Source organism: Hakea prostrata, chromosome 2 (assembly GCF_041222555.1).
Source record: "Hakea prostrata isolate BN-2017 chromosome 2, UWA_Hpros_2, whole genome shotgun sequence".
NCBI lineage: Eukaryota > Viridiplantae > Streptophyta > Magnoliopsida > Proteales > Proteaceae > Hakea > Hakea prostrata.
Window position 1 is genome coordinate 72,537,836 of NC_142601.1, and position 24,667 is coordinate 72,562,502.

At 36.5% G+C, this 24,667-nt stretch overlaps 3 protein-coding genes across 9 annotated transcripts in view; 1 reads left to right on the forward strand and 2 right to left on the reverse strand.

The window, feature by feature from the left end:
- The window catches only part of LOC149026288 (uncharacterized), a 72,554-nt gene extending 66,336 nt beyond the window's left edge, over positions 1-6,218 (forward strand). Inside the window, exons 3-6 of one of the 4 annotated variants that reach the window (XR_016171830.1) lie at positions 4,646-4,717; positions 4,803-4,876; positions 4,971-5,042; positions 5,157-6,218. Coding sequence is in view for 3 of the 4 variants with exons in the window: in XM_089146543.1 (XP_089002669.1) it covers positions 4,646-4,717; positions 4,971-5,042; positions 5,157-5,232 (220 nt within the window). In the remaining variant the exon portion in view is untranslated. The remainder of the gene's footprint in view (positions 1-4,645; positions 4,718-4,802; positions 4,877-4,970; positions 5,043-5,156) is intronic. The other 3 variants (XM_089146543.1, XM_089146544.1, XM_089146545.1) reach the window with 3 other exon arrangements.
- A 2,473-nt stretch (positions 6,219-8,691) lies between these two features.
- Positions 8,692-10,067, reverse strand: LOC149026289 (lichenase-like). Its single transcript, XM_089146551.1, has 2 exons — positions 9,940-10,067; positions 8,692-9,816 (listed from the first exon to the last, which is right to left on the reverse strand). The coding sequence occupies exon 2, from the start codon at positions 9,788-9,790 to the stop codon at positions 8,786-8,788; it is 1,005 nt and encodes a 334-aa protein (XP_089002677.1). The 5' UTR covers positions 9,791-9,816; positions 9,940-10,067; the 3' UTR covers positions 8,692-8,785.
- A 1,880-nt stretch (positions 10,068-11,947) lies between these two features.
- Positions 11,948-24,232, reverse strand: LOC149026290 (putative LRR receptor-like serine/threonine-protein kinase At1g56130). 4 transcript variants are annotated; one of them, XM_089146547.1, is made up of 24 exons: positions 23,976-24,232; positions 23,475-23,658; positions 22,256-22,327; positions 20,084-20,155; positions 19,914-19,985; positions 19,617-19,688; positions 19,360-19,431; positions 19,135-19,209; positions 18,811-18,882; positions 18,657-18,728; positions 18,468-18,539; positions 18,270-18,341; positions 18,110-18,175; positions 17,763-17,828; positions 17,444-17,488; positions 16,498-16,562; positions 15,750-16,126; positions 14,321-14,519; positions 14,055-14,228; positions 13,677-13,795; positions 13,271-13,481; positions 12,873-13,104; positions 12,624-12,774; positions 11,948-12,447 (listed from the first exon to the last, which is right to left on the reverse strand). In XM_089146547.1, the coding sequence occupies exons 1-24, from the start codon at positions 24,127-24,129 to the stop codon at positions 12,070-12,072; spliced, it is 3,144 nt and encodes a 1,047-aa protein (XP_089002673.1). In that variant the 5' UTR covers positions 24,130-24,232; the 3' UTR covers positions 11,948-12,069. The 4 variants fall into 4 exon arrangements, with proteins under 4 accessions (XP_089002673.1, XP_089002674.1, XP_089002676.1 ...); XM_089146548.1 differs by lacking the exon at positions 22,256-22,327; XM_089146550.1 differs by lacking the exons at positions 22,256-22,327; positions 23,475-23,658; positions 23,976-24,232 and adding an exon at positions 20,627-21,235.
- Positions 24,233-24,667: the final 435 nt, after the last annotated feature.

Genomic DNA, 24,667 nt, shown 5'->3' on the forward strand with positions numbered 1-24,667 from the left:
AGGAAAGCTAAGACCGACCTGGGAAGGCCCACTTTGTTGACAAAGAAACAAAACTGGGAGCATATTGACTGAAGGAGCCAACAACAGTTAAACCAATTGATCGATCATGGAATTCCACCAATTTGAGGAGGTTCTGCTAGTAATTTTGTATCTTTTTCAAAAAAAAAGTCTAACCGAACTACAAAATAAAAATAATATACAAATAAAGTTTAAACCAAATTTTAAAAAAAAAAAAAAAAAAAAATCGTAACATATAATAATGCAATGCGATATGGAACATATGATGCAGATATGAGCCTAACTCTATGAATGCTAGTCTCTAGGGTAGACATACTTTAAATCATAGCACCGTACTTCTCTGGGTCGTCAGTCACTCTCCCATTTCCATATCTTGGGAATGCCCGGGGAAGATCGGTAAAGTCATCAAAAAGCCGTGGTAAGGGGATCGGTCACCACTCTCTCACATCACCATTTGGTCAAGCATCGGCGCATGTCACAAAGTAAAGCCTAGCCCAATGCAAGTCATCTACTCAGTCGGTCAAGTCAGATTCAGATACGCCCATTCCTTGCCCCCGGCGATCCTTTCCGGTATCCTTCACACTAGAGTCAGCGAAATCCCGGATTTCGGACTCATCAACCCTATTGGTCATCCACATATAGTAAACGGGAAGCTCTCACGGATTGGTTACCGGTCTTGAGGGCCCGTGAGCCCAAGTCTATCCATATGCAACTCTACCAATAAATGGCCCCTTTCGTGTATCCGTAGCATGGTTTATGTCCCCTACCGGATTGGCTACCGGCCTAGAGCGCCCATCCAACCATACACTACCACGGGTTGTTCGGTCTCAATGCCCTTCCGATTCGGGTCTGACACGACAAGGATGAACCTAGCCACACAACTAGACAGTCCTATGTATGTCATCCAATAACTCGGGAGAGTGTCGATAGGCACCATCGGAGAACATCCCATACTATTCCCTCCGATGCCCAAGGACGTAAGTGTCGAGGACACCCCCAATCCCAAGTCATACGTAAGCAATCACACATCCAATCTCATCATTTCTCATGCATCCAATGCATATTCATAATAGTAATCAAATCATGATATTGAAACGAATCATTATAAACATAAGCAAATCAAAATGATAAAGTAACACAACAAGAGTATAAAGATTTAAATGCTACAGTTCTAACACATATGTAACAGTCTTATAATGGTTGAAAGGAAATTAAGGGATTTCATTCTTTAAATAAAACACAATTCAATATTTGATGACTTATATGTTTATGGAGATAACCATCCTTACCTTGGATGAATTGATGATGCATTGAGGATACCAAGAATAGTCCAATAGAATTGTTAAGGCCCTAAACAAACATCAATAATAAGTTAGAAAAGAAGTCGGGAAGATCGGATGTCATTTGGGTCAAAACTGACCAAGGTTGCTGTCAGCAATAACTTTGGTCGATGGTCTTGGTCAATGGTCGATGGTATCGACCAAAAGGATAGACCAAAATTGTCTTCGGGACAGAATAGTGGATTTCGGGGATTTTGGTCCGAAATGAGTCTTCCGGTGTTCGGATCAATCTGAAACTTGGAAGCATACTTAACAACAGTAGTAGGACACTATAAATCAAGGAATTAACCCAATCCAATGGTCTAATTAAAAAGCCCCAATTTGAGCTATCAAGTTCAAGTGATAAACATCATGGCATGAGTTGGAATTGATTGCATTGATGAGGAACAGCATGCAATAGTTAGAGGAACTAATAGAAATTCGATTGGAATCATATGGCAATGTTAAACATGAACATAATACACTCTATAGCTCAGTTTGATATCAAATGGCATAATGTTAATAGGTAAATCATGGAATACATATGCTAAGCATGAGATAGAAGCATAGCATCAATGAATAGCTAAGGAAATCATGGATTGAACATGAGTAGGCACTTTGAGTGGTGGTTGCAAGGTTGCAGCACCATTCCCAATGTCTCATCAGCAAGGTGACAATAGAAAAGAGTAGAAAATGGTAGGGTAGAGAGTAAGTGTCTTTGATGAGGTACCCTTCACACTAACCAAGGAGCTGCTTTGGGAAGCTCTCCCCACGTTCTCAGGTGAGAAAATGATTGTAAAAGGGCTCAAGGCTCGAGGTTATATTAAATAGAAAAGGAATATTCCATGGAATCATTAACTTGGCAGACTGGGATATTTTGGTCGATGGTCCTTGGTCGATGGTATCGACCAAAAGGATCGACCAAAATATTTCCAGCAGAAAACTCAGGTTTAGAACAGCAACTTCAAGTAGGGATTTGAAAGGCTATACAAGGTCAAATTGAGTGAGGTTTTCTTCCACAATTCAATCAAGAAGTCTAGTTTCGGGGAATACCTTCGGATTGTGCACAGGAGGTCATTTGGTACATCAACCATATTAATCTTCTCCGATACGCAGACTTTCCTTAAACACTGACAATGCATTTAAGCAAGGGGTATCATTGTCAATGTCCATGGGCTCGGTCTCCGAATCATGATCATCAATCAGAATGGTCCATAAATCTCTTCTTCCACCGCTTCGGGTCTTCGGACCTGAATACAACAGTGGATCCGGGTCAGGGTCAAGGTTAGAATAGGGTTGGATATTACAGTACCAGATCGAGTTCAAACTGAGGACGGCCATTAAAGCTCAGGTCTTAGCCGACTTCATTGTAGAAAATAGCTTACCACGAAGTGAAGATCCAAGTTCAACAACTAAGGCAATAGACCTATGGATTTTACATGTGGATGGCTTAAGTAGCAGTATTGGTTCGAGAGCAAGTCTGACCCTTAAGAGTCCCGCAGACTTCACAGTCAACTATGCGCTAAGGTTCAATTTCCCGGCTTCAAACAATGAAGCCAAATATGAAGCTGTGCTTATAGGCCTGCGGGTAGCCCGAGCACTCAGGGCCCGAGAGATGGAAGTAAGAAGTGACTCTCAGCTTGTTGTAAATCTAATCAAGAGAGAATACAATGCAAAAGATGAGAGAATGGTGAAGAAAAGAAAAGAAAAGAAAATGAGAAGGCAGACGAACTCTCCCGACTATCTTTGGCCAATAACAAAAATTTGGATTCAGCGGTTTATATAGAAGAACTTGACCGCCCTAGCACACAAGGAGCTGAAATCCTAGAAATCGGGGGAGATCCCAATTGGACGACCACTTTGATGAACTACCTAAAGGACAACATACGCCCGACTGAGTCAAAGGAAGCCCAGAAGATTAAGAATCAAACTGCCCGATTCATCATCAGAGATGATCAGTTATACAAGAGATCTTTCACCGAGCCTCTCCTTAGATGCGTTGGACCTTCTCGAGCTAGCTATGCTTTAGTGGAAGTCCACAAGGGGATATGTGGCGCTCACATGGGCGGGAAAGCATTGGCACAAAAGGTGCTACATTCAGGAATATACTGGCAACCATGCAGAAGGATGCCCATGAGTATGTCCGCGAATGCGAGCAATGTCAAAAACACGCCACTATCCTAAAGGTACCGGCAGTACCAATCTCACCCATCTCCTGCCCGACCCCTTTCGCGATGTGGGGAATGGACTTAATCGGAAAACTTCCAAAGGCTTTAAGAAATCGAGAGTATCTCGTAGTCGCTGTAGATTACTTTATGAAGTGGGTCAAAGCGAAACCTTTAGCTTCACTGACGGAGAAACAAATGGAGAGATTCTTCGAAGAAGAAATTATCTACAGAGTTTGGAATACCTCGGGTTCTGGGAACAAACAATCGAAAGCAATTCGAAGGGTTGGGATTCAAAGCTTTCTTTGAAAGATATCACGTTGAACATCGTTGTTCTTCGGTAGCCTACCCACAAAGCAACGGCCACGTTTAAGTCACAAATAAAACACTACTGGACAGGATAAAAAAAATACTTGGAGGACAGTTGGGCACTTTGGATCGAGGAACTCCCGAGTGTCCTATGGTCATACCGAACCCCAACAGGAGAAACACCATTCTACCTTGCATATGGCACTGAAGCTTTGGTTCTCGTGGAAGTTCTGGCCGGATTATTTCACTACAACGCCTTCGATGAAAAGCAAAATGACCAGAAATTTAACAAGAAAACATGGATATCAAATCAAGAAATTTAACAAGAAAACGTTGGGAAACATCAAAAGCCATAAAGAAAAATTTAGTGTGTCATACTTAGGGGTAACCAAGGAATCATATCTGATGTTGTTATAACTTACACTTGCAAACTTTCTTGTGTATACCATGAAGAATACAAGATCCCAACAGATTGTGTAAGGCTTTTGAGATTATCAAAATACTTTCATTTGTTAACATAGGTGGGCATCTGACAACACACTTACTGGCCAAATTCCTGACTTCATTGGCATGAACTGGACTAAGCTTACTTCCTTGTAAGACAATATTTTGCTTTCACATCTTATATCCTCTGATTCCTCTAAGTTTTAGAAACTCTAGATGATATGCAGACTAAGCAAAACCAAGATATTTCATTTCATAAATTTTATCTTTTCATAATTCAAAACTCAGAAAGAACTAACTGTTTGTTAACTTGTAATATATTTTCTTTCTTATGGTGAGGATATCAGCTGAATTATTGCGTGTAAATATCTTATCGTCAATGTTTTGTAGGAGGTGTCAAGGGAACTCATTTGAAGGACTGATACCTTCAAGTTTTTCTAATCTGACCTCCATGACTGATTTGTGAGTTTCATACTCTGTTTATGTAATTAGTAAGTTGCACTATATTATTAGATGTGTGAGGTCACCTTCCTATGCAATTATGTAGGAGTAAGGGAGATCTCTAATGGGAGTTCATCGTTGGCATTTATTAAGCATTTGAAAGCCCTAAGTATTCTTTAAGTCAGTATTTTTGTCATATTAACTTCAAGGTTGTCATATAAGCATTATTACATCTCTATGATTAAAATACAAAAAATTGATTATTGTCAAACAGGGTCTTAAGGAATAATAATATTAGTGACACTATTCCATCCAATATGGTCGACTATCAAAGTTTTGAACAACTGTAAGTTTTCCTTGTTCATTGTTACTTGTTATTTTTGGAATATAGAGTGTTAAGCTTTTGGATAGCTGCCATAAACTTCTTATATTATCCTTGAAATGCTTTTACCTCTTGTAGGCACTTGAGCTTCAACAATTTAACTGGACAAATTCCAAGTTCACTCTTTAATTTGAGTAGCCTAACTTATTTGTAAGAGGAAAATATGGTATTCACCCATATTTTCTACTGTCTTGCAATATGGCTCCTTGTTTGACAATGCAACATTATTGAATCCATCTACCCCACCCACAAAAAAAAGGGGGGTGGGAACTGAAGTATTCAGAGTGGTCTTTGAGTTTCAAGAAGGCTATCACATTGGTTTTAGAGAAATGATTTGATATCTATGTTTTCTTGTTTAATTTCTTGATAATGTTTACCAACATGGTGTTTTCTTGTGTCTTCAAAACAGCAACTGGAAAAGTGTATTCTTCATTGGTTTTAGAGAAATTATTTGATATCTATTAGAAGGAGTTTGTTGACAAAGAAGGAAAGAAAGAGGGCTGACAAAGAAGAAAACGATATCTCATCGGCATCCACTGGGTCCTTTAATATTTTGAATACGTCAGAGACTCAGAAATACAGAGAGGTTGTAGGGAGGATGGACAAAAGGTCACCTGGACTATTCTAATACACATTTCATCAAATAGTTTATGCTCGTATTTCTCTGTGAAAAAACTTCTGCATAGATGGCGAATACGTACGTACAAACCCAAATTCTAATCTCGGAATGGTTCATGGTACAATCGACTGTCCACCCAAATTCAAAGTTTCTGGCTCTGATGATGATCTATCCATTATGGATTGAGTTTTCTTTCCTCCATCACCAACGTACTTTCATATGTGGAGACTTTTTCCAGGTACTATAATCACGTTTAGTTTGTTAATGTTGCATTAACTTTTGAATTTGTCAAAAAGAAAACTTTTAACAGTTTTTCTCTTGTTCGCCAAAAGAAAATATGAACTTGAAAGATTTTTGGATGTCAAAAGACTTTATCTACTTATCTCTTATCTTTGATAGACTTATTCTCCACCATGCACTAAGCTACAATTTTGGCATTCAAATCCTTTACAATTCTCACCTCCTACAATTCCTTTCTAGGATTTTGACACCTGACAGTTAATTATCCAACGGTCATTGATTAGAACCCAACTAAGAATTTAACATAATAAATCTCTAAATTTTCTCTCAATTTTGTCTCTTCTCTTTTTTTGAAGCTTAATTTTAGGGATTTATTAGGTTCAATTCTTAGTTGGGTTCTAATCTTGACCCTTAGATAATTAACTGTCAGGTGTCAAAATCCTAGATAGGAATTGTAGGAGGTGAGAATTGTAAAGGATGTGAACCTCAATTCTTGTTCTTCCCTCTTGGTTCTCTTGTATGTTAACGTAATGACTCATACTACAAGATAAAGTACAAAGACAAAAAATGATCGTCTTCCAATCAATCCCATCAGTAGAGCGATGTATGCATGGTAAACAACAAAATGCAAATCAAGCAAGGAGATTCAATTGAAGGCATAAAGGAAGGATGACACAAATAAGGATCAGATTGAATTAATATATCCAATGAAAACTCAAGTTTACGTTGTTTTTATTTTTCAAACACCAAGTGGGGTGTTAGTGTTTTTAAGCATCTATTTTGGAGTTCTTATGCAATTTACTCTAAATAATATTTTTAACGGAAGATCCAACAAATAAATTAATTCAGGAGATAGATATTAATATTTGAGAATAACTCATGATTACCAATGAAAATTTCCTTATATTCAATGGGGGCACTATACATTTATAATACCTTTGTAATCCTAAACCTTCGTTGGCTTGAATGACTCGTGATACTAATTAATAGAGTTTAAGGTTGAAATTTTGAATAAAGGGCTTTTAAAAATCCAGTAATCGAACTTGCTTACATCAGTGTTTTACCTGGCAAAACAAGGCGTATTAATTTAGCAGATTATGTGTTAATTAAATGTGGCAAAACTTATATGTATGGTTGAGAGTATAGTAAAAAAATCAGTTGCTCATCTTTCAATATACCAATTGACTTGAAATTGTCAAACTTAAAATCTCAATCGCTTGATCTTGTCAAACTTCATCAAAAAATGCTTAGTTTATGCTTATCAATCTAGATGAGATAGTGCACTGCTTATGATTCATATTCTCATAATATCATGTTGAGCAAATTGCACTGGCACTGGCACTCTAAAATGGAGGGCTTAAAGCACTGACACTCCGTTTTATGTTTAAAAAGCACAAAGACTTCAAAATAGGATTTTCATTGGATATATTTGTCAAATTTATCATTGAAATAGTTAGACCTTTTCTTACAAATATTATCTCCATTTCTTACGAATGCACAGTTAAGGCAATGAAATAAGAGCCTGAATTGTTTTTTCAATAGGAGAGAATAATGTATTCTCCTAACGTTTCTCAACTACACAATAAAAATAGTATCTATGTATGACTCATCAGGAATCTCATCTTTGATCTATTTTATCAGTATTTAGAGATGGGACTTACTCTATTGTGTGGTTGACAAATGTCAGACCATGAATGATGTTTTAGATTGTTCTTTTGTGACGGATAATTGATTATATCATCGAGCTCATGAATAAGACATGATTCCTAAAAAGCATAACAACTCCCATCTTTTCCATTGTAAATCTTATGGTTTCGTTTCATATAGTTGAGAGTCGTATTCGGTCACCCACTCTCTAGGCCATGATTGAAGAACCATGATTCTATAAAGCAGATCTCATCATATGGTTTGATTTGGATATTGGACTTTGCCTTTAATTTCTAGCCTAATATTTCAAAAACATGTTCTTATGATGGTTTAATGGTTTTGATTATTATTATTTTTTTCTTTTTTTTAATTCAAAAGGTTTTGATTATACCTAATTACAAGAGGAAACGCTATGAAGGATGATGCATTAAAACAATAATTAAGACTTCTGGAACCATAAAGTATGGGAAAAATCCTCTTTTGTCGATGACTATGTCTAAGTTTTGAACCCGCCGCCACTTAACCATCACATGATTAATAATAAAAAAAATCTTTGACAAAAATTGGCAGTTAGAAGAACATAAAGAAAAATTGGAGCATATGTTTAGTAGATAATTGTGCATTTATTTATTCAAAACATGGAGAAATACAAATTTATTAAAAAACGACACATTAGTTTGAGGTAGGTCATATCTATGGCCAAAAGTAGACTAAGGTTTATAATTAATATTTGTAAACAGTTTTGATGTGATCTTCACTCATTCTTTGTTCTCTTTTTCTTTTACAAAAAAAAAAAAATATATATATATATATATATATATATATATATATATATAAAAAGCAACATGAAGAGATTAGAGAAGACTTTTTTACTTAGAGGTTTAAGTATTTAGATTGTTTCTTCAATATACCTTCGTATAAGGTACATGTAAATTTCTTTTGAATATTGCATTGTATCCTAATTTTCGAATAAGTATGGATTAGGGTTTAACAAGTATTTTTAAGTTTTGGACCCGCAGCCACTTAACCATCCCACGACTAATAAAAGAAAATTTTTTGATAAAAATGGCAGCTAGAAGACCATAAACAAGATTGGAGCATATGATTAGTAGATGATTATGCATTTAATTATCCAAAACATAGAGAAAATACAGCTTTATTGAAGGATTACATGAAACTTAACTGACAAACTCCATAGAAACTACATGGCAGGAAAACCCACTTTCTGGTAGAACCCAACAACCGCCTTACGTATCATGGACATCACTGAACCAGAACCAAAATTAATTGGATATTTGGGTTGTTTATTTGGATAAAAAATTCCCCAGTGTTTCTCATACTCTGGTTGCTTCCAGTTCTCATCAAACATGGCAAATATGTAAGTTTCAATGGGCTTTCCAGATCTCTTTGGAGTTCCACCCTTCACATGATTAATCAGATTCACGTTGTAAGTTCTTGCATTATCCACTGAAGTTGCAGTTCCACCTGCAGATGGCCAACCACTCTCTGATATAACTATATTCAGAGAACCACCACCAGATCTCTCAAGAGCTGAATACAAAGCATCAACCATGGCATCAAAAAGGTTTCTATATCCAAGAGAACCATCTTGTACAACAACGGATGGAGCTGTAAATAGGGCATAAGAAAGGCTAATGTCTCTTGGATTACCAATGTAACTGAAGTAAGTGTAAACATTTGCTAGAAGTGGAGATTGATGGTTTACTAAGAAAGTGATGATGGGGTTTAGGTATGAACCCAAATCACCTCTAAAGGCACCTTGGGATGGAGGGTAAGAGTTTCCTAGTATTGATGTGTCTACTGCAGTAGACACCTTGATTTGGTTCTGCAATCCAGCTGATGCAATTGCATTATAGATATTTCTCATGGCAGGAAGAACAAAGGAAGAATATTGGGCTGTGGCGCCATTGGTGGGACTTACTTCATTTCCAACTGCAATATACTTGAATTTGACACTAGGCCAGAAGGATCTTATGTTATTTTGAACCCATGCATTTGCAGCAGAAGGGTTGGATGCTAGACTCTGAAGATCTGAGTTTGGGACACCCAACAGGACTTCAATGTTGGAGCCTCTAAGTGCTTGGAGGGCTTGTTGATTTGGGTCATAAAGCCTCATTCTTCTAATGTTATTTGCCTTGCATAGATTCACAACGTCTTGTTTTGATGGTAAGTTGTCCCCTTGCATTCCATAGCAAATACCTGTTTGTGCATCTGCAGTAATAGAATCAAACTTTAGTTAGTTCATGACCTTCTGTAATTTTACTGTTTGTATAAAAGACAACAGTTGAAGACTTCTCTACATGCAAGAAGAGAGAGAGAGAGAGAGAGGTGCACCTGCAAAGTGAAGGGTAGCAGTCAGCAGCGCAAGAACAAATTATCATTGTTACTGAAGCATGTGGGTTGTTGCTTCCTGTAACATAGCAAGTAGCCATGATGAGGAAGAAGACGAAAATCAGTGAAGAGTAGTTTGGAGTTATTGCATTTATTTTCAGAACCACTCGAAGTCTTTTTATATTGATGAGACACAGGATAAGATGGTAACCATGAAGCATGGGATAAGATGGTAAGGATTTGGTTGCCAGACTTGACTAATTCATCTTTGAAACTTAAAAGGCTTCATGTAGTTCAATTCAAATACGTGAACACCACCTTTTGATCTGAAATAGCTCAGTGGCTGCGTGTCAACTCCATTGGAAGTTGGAAAATTCATCAAACGTATAGCAGGATTCATGATAAATTCTGACAATTGACCCCTTGACTTACTTAAATTAGTTGACTGGATCATGTGGATCCTACGATCCTAATCTCTCAATGGAATATGCCATTTCAATATCGGACTTGGTCATTTGATTAGGTAAAGGATCACCAAACTATCCAAATCAAGATAACTATATATGATGGGTCACATCATGCCGATGGCTTTGCTTTGGATAATAAAATGATACACGGATCTAGCTTAGAAGAAGAAGAAAGAAAGAAAGAAAGAAATAGATGAATCTGCATTAGAATTATGCTCCTCTCACACTTCTTCACCGTACATATAAAAGAAGGCTGACCTCTGAGCATTAATAATAGGGAGTCTGGATCTTTTATTCGTCAGAGTAGAGGTAAATGCTCCCCTCTCTGCTTCTTCATCACATAATAGAAATGACGCGCATATCTGGGTATGACGAAATGAATCAAAGATAGGATCTCCATTGGATCCCATGTAGGCCCCACCCCTCTTCTTTGTAGAATAGCGTCAGGAGAGCACAAACCTCTCCCTTGATGGGGAGATGATAACAATCTAGACTCAATAAAACGAACTAGTAGACAAACATGTAGTGGGAAGATCGTCACAGGATCACAATCTTCTATCCATTGGTGTAAAGAATCCCAATTCAAAATATAAAAATTTCTGTAGATGTATCAAAGTTTAAACCCAAGAAGTCCCTTCAAGGTATCAAGCAGTTCCATGGAATGTCAATCTTGTGGGGCCTTCTTATATGCGTATTAATATTGGTTTTAGACATTTGATGATGCTCGGCAACATCGTGAGGTATTTCATCATTTGAAATTAACCATGTCATCGATGTGTTTGCATGCATAAACTTAACAGAATCATCTAAATCGAACAACTATAGTGATTATCTCATACAAATTTAAATCGACTTCTAGCTCCCTGCATCACCATGCAGTTTCAGAGCCAGATACTGTTCAGAGATGTTCTTCCTATTGGACAGGGTTGAATGAGGGGATGGAGATGGGATTAACAGGTGATGAGTTCTATTTGGGACATTTGGAATACATCAAAGAGTGAAGAAACAAAAGGGAGGCCTTGGGCATGGTTGTTTAAGGAAGAGGCGGTGAAGCTCAAGCCTCACCAAGAAAACAAATTTGGCCTGGGGGCACCGAAGGGGGAGTTGTTCTCCCCCCCCCCCGGGGGGGGGGGGGGGAAGAGGGGGGGGGGGGGGGGGACACCCCCCCCCCCCCCGAAGGGAGGGGGGGAAGGGGGGGGGGGGGGCAACCCCCCCCACCCCCCAACCCAACCCCCCCCCTTTCCCCCCCCCCCCCTCCTTCCTTTTTAATAATATGGGGGCGCCCCGCCGGGCGGGGGGCCCCCCCCCCCCGCCCGGCCGCCCCCCCCCCCCCCCCCCCCCCCCCCCCCCCCCCCCCCCCCCCCCCCCCCCCCCCCGGGGGGCGCGCCCCCCCCCGCCCCCCCCCTCCCCCCCCCCCCCCCCTACCGCAAATGACCGTGAGAAGAAAGCTCAAGCCTTTCACCTAAGTGATAAACATGCATTGCAGCGGCAAGGGCTCTAAATAGGAGACATATCTTTTAACAGATCATGAAGATTGAGGTTGCTTATCAATGAATGAGAACAAATGGAAGCCACAGATTACATGAACGTGTATTCCTTCATCATATCAAATACCTGAATGTATGGTTTCATTACATGTCAAGTGACAAAATTCAAATTTTGCTAATCACCTTCCCCCTGCAAAAGTCTCATGCAGCATTATTTGATTGGCAATCATTGGAAATTGGTCTCCATCACTCACGGTGGTTGGATTTGAAGAGTCTGTTTCGTTCTTCGGATTTCCAGAGGTGTCACCACTCATAAAGCTGCTTCTATCATTGAATTCCCAATCAGTCAAGTATCCAGGCTTTGATGTTACAGTTCCAACTTCGGTATCCCCTGAAAGCATTGCCACCACACGGGACATTGATGGACGTAGGGAGGGGGATGCTTGAGTGCACAGAAGAACTACTCCAAGCAGTCGCTTCGCTTCTACTGCACTGTATTCTGATAGTGTAGGATCAGCCAATTCCAGTTCGCGATTACTTTCATGTAGATTCCAAGCCTGAAAAATAGGAAGATGACAACATATGTGATATCCACAACTGCATGTTCATGTTTGGCTCATCTATATGGCAAAACTGATTTAGGACTGTTTTCTTATCTGAAATCAGTGGATTTGAAGAATCAAACAATTTGGCAAATAGTGTAAATCAGTTTAAAGATTGATCATAATCATACCCATTCAAGAAGATACATCTTTTCTCCATTCAACTTCGTGTCAGTATTTGGCCTCCCACTGATGATCTCAAGAACTACTACTCCAAATCCAAAAACATCAGCTTTCTCAGTCAGGTGCCCACGCATGGCATACTCTGGTGCAAGATAGCCACTTCAACAAAAAAAAAATTTAGATCCTCGAACTTCATCATGGTTATACATTTCTATAAAAGAGTAGTACTCAGAATCAAAGTGCTGGAGAAACGTTACATTGTTCCTGCAACTCGAGTGCTTATGTGGGTCTCTTTATCATCATAAAGTTTGGCCAGACCAAAATCTGAAATTTTGGGGTTGAGGTCAGCATCAAGTAGGATATTACTAGCCTTGACATCTCTGTGTACGATTCTAGGCTTCGACTCCTCATGAAGATAGGCTAGACCACGTGCTGTCCCCAAACAGATATCATAGCGTGTTGCCCAATTAAGATGCAAACCGCTGCTTCCTATTCAAGAATTCAATATTTGAGTGAGGTCATAGTCTTTAACTTTTGGGTAGGAAGTGAGTTCATAGTTCACTCATGAAGAAGCATTGAGGGATCAAGGAAGTAATTCCAAATCTCGAAAAGAGAAGGAAAAAAAAGTATTAGTACTCTCCTTGCAATTGCTTACCAAATAGTGTTTGATCAAGGCTTCTATTTTCATGGTACTCATAAACCAGAAGTCTCCTATCTCCCTCGATGCAACAACCATATAATTTCACAAGGTTTCGATGTTGCACCGCAGATATGGCAGCAATCTCAGCTATGAACTGACTCTTTCCCTGATGGGATGCCACTGAAAGTTGCTTCACAGCCACAACCCTTCCATCAGGAAGGGTTCCCTATAGAATACACCAATATAGAGTATTTCAATTTCATGTTCAGTTTCCATTTCTTTCTTGTTCAACTCTTGTAAATAATCATATTCAGAATTAACAGTACATTTCATATGCACTTCTGTTGTAAATAATCCATATTGAATGGGATCATTATATCTAAATTCAGTCATTGGTATTTTTGTAAAAGCCTCCACATACCTTGTAAACAGGTCCAAATCCTCCTTCCCCAAGCTTATTAGCAGGACTGAAATCTTCTGTGGCCGTCCTCAATTCTGCATAACTGAAAGTGTTTGGTCTAGAAGCTATACCTAGGAACTCTGCAATTTCAGTCAAGAAGGATAAACTGTTATTTATCCAATTGTGATTTCATCCACAACATAAAGGATATTGAATAATAAGAGCTTGATATTTCCTACACAGAGGAAAGGAACATCTAATCTTCTCTCCTGCTCTCATTAAACAATATAAAATAGAAGAGAAGGAAAACCAGAGACATGCAAGAATACAGAGATTTTCAACGTTGAGCAATGAAGTAGTTAAACAGTCCTTGGACCACAATTTGCTTAAGCTTCTTACCTTCATCTTCCTCAACTTTCAATCCTTTCCTTCTTTGAAGAAAATAACAAATCCCCAAGACAAACAGAAAGATGAGAACTCCAGTAGGAACAGCGATTCCAACAATTAAATTAGTCCATGTCTTTCTTGTTGAAGGACGTGTGCGTGGTGTGTTGCTAACAGTTGGAACAAAATCTGAATGAGAAAAATGATTGTTAAATAGCTACTATAAGGTTATAAAATATATAACTTAAAAATGTGAACTATTTCAATTTCAGAGAACTTACTTGGAACAGCACTGATGGCTGAAATGGATGGCCCAAATGAACCTTGTTTAGGTATGCAACAAGTCCCTTCACCGGCCCAAAATAGATGGATATTAAGGAAGTTCTCAGTCACTTGAGCCTGGGTTTCCTTTTGAACAGCTGCAAAAGAGATTCCCCCTGCCTCCTTCCGTATGTCAAAATCTTTTAGCCACAGCTTATCCTGAATTGTGTCATAATTTTTAGTCACAGGTTATCCAGAAATAGTATGAAATACATAACTTCAAGATCAGAAGAGTCATATCGCTAGAAAGCTAGACACATAGCAATGGTTTCAAATTCTTTGACAACACTGCTGTATGCAACTTCAATGCTGGAACAAAGTTTCCAAACAACAAAAAAATGGAATTCCAACTAGAAATAGAACTCCTCTTTTCTAAATATTATTTACCGTATACAATAGAAATGGTCTATCCATGGTAAAAAAATTCGAGGGAAACTCAAGTTTCGATCGGGTGAAAATGAGAAACTTAGGTGGAAACTTGGAAAATTTCGAGGAAACCGAGGACTTTTCCGTACAAGTTTCGACAGGTTTTAAAGAGTATTTTGGGGTGGGATCCTGTATTTAAGCTAATTAGAGTATAAAGAATACATTTGTTGTATTTTGCTAAAAAAATCAATGTAGATATGTCATTCAATGTACATAATATCAATGTAGAGTTGTCCAAAAAATACATTATAAACTTAATTACTTAAGCACATAACATTCAATATATAATTTCTACCTTCAAAATAGTTGACAATAAAAGGAAAATACAACTTAGTGTTAAGAGGAGTGCCAAGAGTGGATTCATCTTGTGAGCTGAATAGTACTATGCCTGTAACATCCTCTCCTCCAACCAACGAACATAGACATCCCATGACATTTTATGCCTATGGTTGTCAAGTTAATCGACAACTGTAACTTTATGAGTCTGGTCATCAATATGCTTAAGATAACCAACCTGAGGGAATACGCACTTTGGATAAGGAAGTTTTGATGGAGGGGGTATTTGTCGTGGGTATTTGGGAAAACATGAAATAAACAAAAAAATTGAAATTTTGGGAAAGATACAAAATTTACAGGGAAAATTCCCAAGTTTCCACGAAATTTCCCAAGTTTCCCACGAAATTTGGGAATTTTTTTCCTTATAAACCAGCTGGTCCAACTAGGTTAAACCAAATTTTGACAGTTTCGACGAAATTTCGATAGTTTCGATCGAAACTGAGGACTTTTTTTCGGTTCTCATGAGTTTCGTTTCGCATTTTCCAAAATGGGAAATTTCGCAAGTTTCGATGGAATTTTGTTCTATGGGTCTATCTACTTTTGGTAATTGATTGCAACAACTACCTAATAGGAGCATCAAATTATTAAGTATAAGGCATTAACTAACTCTTACTTTGGTCAACTTACCTGAATATAAATATCAAAAACACGCCTTCCATGACTTTCCCAAGTACGAGTGTTTGTGAATGCAGTCTCAGAAAATTGTAGGCTCAAATTGTAGATCCCATTTTCAAGCCCCAGCCCGTAGTATCTTAGTGACCCTGGAGATATTCTTGCCGTCTGGAACAACTCTGAATCTAAAGTATTTGTGAATTGTGAAAAGGAAGATAGGGTATACTCAGCATTGTTGTTCTCAGCAAACCTTCCAACATTGCTTACTGCCCATCTTTCTGTTTCAGAGACAAAATAAGTGGCCGGGCCAAGTGTTTCATTCTCCCTCTCAAATACAATCCCAGCAAAAGACTTGATTTCTGGACCTCCACACTTGATAGAGAAGTTATAATCTATACAAAAGCAAAACGTTGCACCCATTAAATTATTTCCTACAAGGTTGTGTGCATATATGTGTGTGATTGTACAGCATATTTGGGTTTCCCCCATTTTATTATTAACCAAAATAGGAGAAGGGAGAAACGGTAGGCTGAAGCGAGAAGGAAGAGAAATGGTGGTAGTATATGTATAAAGATATAGATATATATATATATAGAAACATAGAATTACTGGTAATATTTATCCAAATGAGAGTAAACCCTCAAAGTTGATTGCTGCCTGCCTCTAAGGCCTCATATTATTAATGCTAGTTGTTTATTTTGTAAGCATGACTGTTGAATCCACTAAATGTCACACAAGAATATGCAATTAACACATTACTCACACATTGGAGAGCCCCGATTGCATGGGAAATTTCGCTGTAGGCAATTCAATCCTGAAGGCAAACCACTTAAAATAGAACAATCAAGTGTTTAGGTTAAGAAAGTGTGATACACAGAAAAAGTTATAATATATGCAATTAGATTCAGCACTGCACAAGTACTCTCTAACCATGAAATATGGACAAATTGTTCTTATACCCCATCCTCTTTGAGTAGTTGGTAGACATAAATTAGCACACAACCATTTGGAAAATTAACGCTTTATTCAAGTTATTAGTTCCAAGAAAATGAGCAAGATGTTATCCGCAAACATATCTATGTTATTCCAAATGCACTAAGAGAAATAGATTAGTAATTGGATTGATCAAATTGATTTAAAATTTAGCGAAAAAATGCTTAAAATTCCCAGTTGCAAATACAAAATATACTCTTCCGACAAATATTATAGCAACAACAAAGTCAGCCTCATCCCAATTTACATGGAGTCACCTACATGGTTCTGAACAGAAAAAAGTATGGAAAACAAAGGTCAAACCATATAAAGTAGGGTTGTAGAAATGGGAAAAGTGGGATGGGAAATGAGATTGAAAAAATAAAAAGAAAAAGAAAGAAAAGGACGTACAGAAGTAAGACGAAAGAGGCAAAACCCACAGAACAGGGTTACTTCTTCTCAGCTATACAGGGACTGCATGATCCTTATTGACACATCTAGAGGTGGTATATAGGATTTTGAGATATTTAAAATCTTCACCTCGGAAAGGGGTCATTTTTTCCCTCAGACTCTCAAATCCATCAGTAATTTGACATTTTCTGCCCCCACACTATGGTACTTCAGTATCACAACCCAATATGTGAAATTGTCAATAAACCGGTAGCTTACAGTAGAATGCTTTAGTTTGTTTCTTCAGTAAGCATTTAGCTTTAAAAAAAAGGGGTTTGGGTTAGTACCTGATATTTGAACCAATAATGTTGAGGTTGTTAGCAATCAAGTTGCTGCATAGCAGATCCAAAAGAGAATTTTCCAAGTCAGTGAACATATTAAGAATTATAATTAGTAAATATAGAAAAAAAGATCATTACAACTAATCCTGGGAACAAGTAAAATAACTTTCTTGAAACTCAAATAAAACTACGCATACTTCAACTATTAAAAAATAATTAACGATAAAGAAAGAAGCTTTCCTAAATGAGAAAATAACAAATGCCATTATTAGAAGAATTTAGCAGATCATATTTAGATATAACAAGGATTCGATGATTAACATACATTTGCAAGCTATCTTCTGTAACCCATGAAGGTAGGATTCCTGATAAATTATTATATGACAAATCACTGCAATAATAGAATAAAATTTTTGTTAGTACATACTGTTCTAATAGATTAACCACATGGATTTTAGAAAATGTGTTGACGTACTACCAGAATAATCCCATTTTGCACCCCATATTTTGATATGAAAAAATGCCCTAACCTAATTTTTTATATATATTTATTTATTTGAACTCAGATCATTATAGACCTTTTGCACTCCTTAGAAATTAATTGTTTTGAAACATTAAAAAGTAGATTGGAAGGATTGACAGATGCTCAGCATGTAACAATGAATAACATACATATAAAGAAGTGAGGCACTCTTCCGAGAAGGCAAGGTACCAGATAACTGGTTGTTTCCAAGAAACCTGCACATGGACACAAAAGTAGTTGCATCGTCAAACAAGGAGCTAGTAACATAAGCAAAGTGGAATAGCAATATATAATTTGTTTTCCCCTTACAAATAAAGAAGGTTATTCAAATTGAAAAGCGAACTTGGGATCTGCCCAGTTAAGTTATTGAAACTCAAATCCCTGCAAGATTTAAAAGAAATTGAACTATGATAAGTCAACAGATCAGTTAACCTGGCTATCCAAAAGCAAAACACTATATATACATAATAAGTAATCACATATAACCAGCAAAGAAGCAAAACTTACAGTTGTTTCAAATTCTGATACTCTTTAATATTGGACGGAATAGTATCGCTAATATTATTATTCCTCAAGACTCTGTTGGGCAGTATCCATTTTGCATTCATTGTAACATTCAGATATACATTAGATCATAAATAAAATAAAACAAATTTATAGAACATAAAAGCTGGTATGGCTAAAAAATTAACTTACAGAACATTTAGAGCTTTCATATTCTTAATAAAAGCCAATGAAGAACTCCCATTAGAAATCTCACTAATTCTCCTACAAAATATATCTCCGGAGCATTACCATATGCATTTGACAATATATGGTCTAACTTTAATCGGCAGAGAATGTAACTCACAGATCTGTCAAGGATGTTAGATTAGAAAAACTGGAAGGTATTGGCCCTTCAAATTTGTTTCCTTGAAGCCTCCTACAAAACATTGATGATAAGAATCACAAAGCAGTAACTCTAAGTAGAATCCTCCAACTGTACATGAACTTTAATATTCATATGTTATAAAAAGAATATTACAACTTGAGAAGATATGCTGCCTAAGTTTTAAATTTAAAGAAGGATAAAAATATGTGGTTTTGTGCAATATGCATATCATCTAGAGTCCCGACCTTTACATAAAGAAATTAAGAAAATAATATGAAATGTCAATGTTAAATATTGTCTTACAAGGTAGTAAGATTAGTCCAGTTCTCGCCAATGAAGTCAGGAATTTTTCCAGTAAGCGCATTGTCAGAAGCCCACCTATGATGCCAGTAAGTTTCATACTTGTAAGTTGAAGCAGACACATATACTTATCTCTTCAAACTAGAGAAATGTTTATATGGGTTAGGTTCAGTCGGAGAGCAAAGCAGGCATAATTTGGTGTAGCATTGACAATCTCAATGTTCTTACACTGTCTGTAAGCTTTGTAGTTTGGCAAATGTTGTGGGGATCTCGCCACTGACTCCTGAACTATCAAAGTAGCTGCCAGAAAAGTTCAAATAACAGTGAGTTCTAATTTATACCCATTATTGTAATTGAATTTTGGCTACTAAAGACCTATATAACATAAGGACACTTAGTCTTCAAATTATCAAGCCAGAAAATGTAATGAATACATACTATTTTTTTTTTTTTTTTTGGGAGGGGGGGGGGGGGGGGGGACTCACATTTCTGCCAAATTTGATAAATTCCCAAGCTCGGGAGGAAATGGACCAGAGAAATTATTTGAGCCAATACCCCTGCCAAAAAAAGATCCATAAGTTTGACACTAATTCCATTTAATTGAAATTATAAGCTAATAAGAGCTTATTCTGTGAAAGTGACCAACGAATATTCCAGTTCAACATTAAGACATGGGTAATCCTACTTTTGAAATTTAATAAGTTTAACACTTAAGTCTGAACCATAAACTGATGGGATCAGGAGATAAAAGAGGGAACACAAAGAAAAAGATTAGTACTTACAATACAATTAGATTGTTAAGATTTCCAAGTTCTTTTGGAAGCTCGCCAGATAAACCATTAATACCAACGTCCCTATACAGTGGCATTAAGAGTTTGAAAATCATGAAACTAAATTTTGAATAAACTACAGCTACTGAAGAAGAATTTTGATTCTGGATTCAGCCACTTACAAGTACTGCATTTGAGAAAAATTGCCAATAAATGAAGGCAGGGGACCCGTGAAGTAATTTTGACCCAGTTTCCTGTATGAAAAAATGTGAAATTCAATTACATCTAAATATCAGTAACTAAACTTGGAAACACTGTGATATCATTATCAGGTATGCTAATTCAACGGTGTCCATTTTCTACTTGGAATTTACTAAGCCTCACCTAGTTTTCTTTTAAATGTTCAACTAAGTAGGTGAAAATCTCAGTTCGATGCGGCTTTTGGTTGGGTTCAGCCCGGAAACCGAAAAATAGACCGGACGTACTAGAATTAAACCGCCCTAATTATCCACAATTGGTTCCGCTTAAATTTTATTTACTAAAAATTTACATATCCTAACTATCTTTAATGAGGCCTAAACTCTCGTTGCAAAAAATTAATCTAATTTAAATTTCAAAGGTTGAAGGACAAAAATAGCCTTCACCCATCATCTTCGTGTAGAAGAGGGAGGAGGGGTTTCAAGATTTCACCTGAGTAGGGGGAGGGGTTTCGAAGATCACCTTACCCAAAACTACAAGCAGCACCATTCTCCAATCACGGCCATGGAAGCCGTTCAGCGCATTGGAGAAACCGACAGGTTCATTTGAGTTTGGTGACATCAAGTCTCCCAGAAAATCTTTCTCAAACTGCTGTTGATCTGATTGAAGCATCGTTTTTTTCACCGACAATCTCACAAGAATCTGACTGGTAGCTAGGGTTCTAGTTTCTTAGATAAAATAAACGGGAACGTTTGATTTATAGTTTCAGCACATGAATTTACAGAGAGCTTATCATGCTTTTAAGGATTAGAAGATAGAAGAAAAGGGAAAAGACACCGACTACTGTGACTCTGTGAGATGAAATGGGTTTGGCTGGCATCTCAAGCGTTTAGGGTTTAGAAACGAAAATTAGGGCTTTTGCGGTGGAAGAGTAATTGGGTCCTGTGGACGAGGGAGCGTATAAGGGGCATTTATGGTATTTCAATAATGTATCATCTGATTTAATTTTACCATTATTGTCGATACCAATATTGATTTCATGTCAAATTTTCTAAAGCAGGTCGACGTATATAATATATTAAAGGGACTAGTTATTGTGTCCCCAGTACTATACCTTAATTACTAAAATGATCTTATTTTTTTATGAAATTACTGTTTACTCGCTTCCTTTAAACAATGTTAAATTTTAGAGTTGTATTACTATTATTTTAAATTCTAAAAAATTACCTAAATTATTTTTTTCTTTTAAAAAAATGAACAACTTAAAATCGATAATGCTAAATTAGATGGTAAATAAATGAAAATCTAATAGAAATAGGAACTTCTTCAAATTTGATAACATCAAATTGGAAAGTGAATAACCAAAACTAAAAAGCAACACCAAGTTGAAAAATAAATATAAAAACTAAAAAAAAATAATGAGCTGTATAATTAGGGTTAATTTTTTCTTAATTACTAAAGTAATAATGTAATTTAGTATAAAGTATAAATAAGTAAAATAAAACTTTAAGGTCATTTTTGAAATTTTTAAATAAATAAAAATTGTCATGTCATCATTCAACTAACAGAGTTTATCGATAGGGAGTAACAATTTACAAATAAAATTTAAATTTAGATTAATAAAAATATAAGGGATAAAGTAGCAATTACCATAATATAGGAGACAACAATAATTATCTCTATATTAAAATATTAAGTAGAAAAATGCAGAAAAATTACAACTGAAGGAGATTCATCGATCCCCTTCTTCTCCTAATGCACAAAGCCAAAAAAAAAAATCACTTGAACCAGAGGAACTGGGTGAGTGAGAAAACATGTACATTTATTGGATTCCTCGACTTGATAAGTAAACTCATATTTGACAAAAGTCTTTGTGGCTGCCATAATGTCTTCCATGTGAACTTTTAAAGGAGATGATACAATATATTGTTGATAGATATAATTTTAGTATCGAAATTTTATACTGTATGAGTTGACATCCTATCTCAAGGCAACCTCGCAATGAACAATTTGAATCCCAAAACATGTTTTAGAAAAGTTTGTTCAATAAATAAATCACCACTCTCCAATCAAGGCACACAAATGAAGGAGAAAGGAATTTCAAATTATAATTTAAAACTAATAAACAAATAAAGTATGTGTAGATATATACATACAAATTGGTGAGATAACTCAAATTTATAAGCTCGTCCAGAATTGTGCCCACTACTTCCAATGCATATACTTTCCTGCAAAATGATAAAATTTTGAAACTTGATCCCCAATTTGTTTTATGAGTAGAAATCTCGAGTAAGTGCACTTGTCTTCTAACTAGGCCAAGGTTAAAATTCTTTTTTTGATAAATACTAGGTTACATTTATTAGATCATGTGAAACAACAACACAAATCCCACCTATTCCTCAAGATCCAGTTTTCAAAAAATTTACCTGAAAAATAATTAATGTGTTTCTTCTAACTAAATATTATTATAACAATTAGTTATTTACAAATTATTTGTACATAAATTTATCTATATTAAATATGACTTTAGATTTTTTATTGGTCAACTTGAAGAGATCTGTGCTTTTCTAACATTTTTTTTCGATCATATATATAAGGACTTACCACTGGATGCAAACAACATGAATCAATTATGAGATCTCCAATAGATCCTACATGAACCTCTTCATAATTTTGGAAAAATTACAAGATAAATTATTTTTAGGTTTCCCTCAAAAAAAATAGTCACTCAATGTTTTAGTTTACAAAACTAGTTAAAAATGACTTTGAAAGCATTAGACAACCATGAAAACAACAAAAAAGAAAGTAAAAAAAAATCAGAGAAGTCAAGATTGTAAGAAGAAGAGGATGCTTGCATAATATATTGGTATAGTGCTTTTTGTGTAAAAATGTTTAGAGAAAATGAAAAATCACTATTTTTATTAGTTTTGTAAACTCAAAGTCAATTCTAATTAGTTTTGCAAATTCAAACATTTACTTACTTTTGTAAATGAAAATTTAAAAGTACATTACAATTTTTGGTAGAGAATCTGAACTCATTAAATACATGATAAAAACATGAAGAGCCTTGCAAGAGAGGAGATTTCTTAGAAAAGAAAAAAAAAAAAAACCATTATTGACACTCTCCACCTAAGGCTGCTAATATCCTTGAAAGACATTTCTGGGACCAGTTGTTTAACTCTAAATTAAATTCGTTGGCTATTTTATAAAATACGTCTATAAAGCTGATAGATTCTCTCAAATGTTGTTTATTTATTCATCAGAACTAGGAAGGAATTAGTATATCAGATTAATTCTCCACCAATAAATAAAAATAAAAATAATTAAGTAGAAACCGCAAAAGAAAATAACAATTTGGTAATGGTGGCTGCTCACAATTGGGTAATATGGCAAGTGGTATCGTTGTCGTATGTGCATTCACACTTAATGGCCGGGTTGAAGTCAGAACTGTCGAAACTGGTTGAATCAATGGCGATTCCACTGCAAGGTTCACCGCTAATGTTCCACTTAGATGATGCCTTGAGACCCCATTTCTGGAAAATGGAGTTCAGAGCTCTTACTGCAACAAAAATTAAAAAGCCATCAACTCATCAGTTTAATTTGCACTATCCATGCATGTATGTATCCGTTCCATCAAAGTTGGGATCTTCTCTCATTTCCCTTCTCGATCGTATATATGCATGGTTCTATTTAAAGACTATCATCAGTAACTAGAGAATGCAAAGTTAAAAACTGGATGGATCATGGAAGCAACTACTAAATCCTAAGAAGAGATCCAGAAACTGCAGAGACAAGCTTCATCCCTTAACTTACTGCACATAAAATTGTAACTAATTAGAAGAAAAAGAGAGAGAGAGAGAGAGAGAGAGAAAGAACCTTCAGACGGGTCTGTAGTAGCGCTGGCCTGAGCTTCAGATAAGAGCAGGACATGGGTGAGGAGGAAAATGGTGCACAAGGCATGAACGAAGAACGCTGAAGAACGTCGACTGGGTTTGGACATGGATTTCTTCCTCTGATCTTCCATGCACATTAATTATGGAGACAATTCTTGAAGATGTAGAGAAAGTAATCGTTATTCAGAACTCCTCCTTTAGTACAGACCAGAGGAGAGAGATAGAGAGACAGCGAGAGAGAGATCAACGCTGAAAGTCATCTACTAGTCGAGAGTTGAGACTTTAAATATCTATGACGAAGATTAATTCCCCAGAATCAGCGGTTACGAGGTCGGAACGATACAGAAAGATTCGTTATTATAATACAACGTCCAAGGTGTCATATTACCCCCAAAAAAAAAAAAAAGTGTCATAGTCCATAGGGTCTTCTTTGTCAGGACCACCGGTTGTTCCGGTTTCAATTCACCTGATAGAGAAAGGTTCGCATTTGCAATTAATGCCCAGTTTTTTGTTTTTTTTTTTTTTTTTTTTTAAATGTGAAAACATACTTTCTGAAAATGGAAGAAAATGGAAGGCTGAGATTGAAATCTCAACTGTAAATTAAGCACCCAGACAATTTCCTTCACCCAGGCAGGCCTTGCACCCATCCCTCAACCCAATTCCTCATGTCTCCCC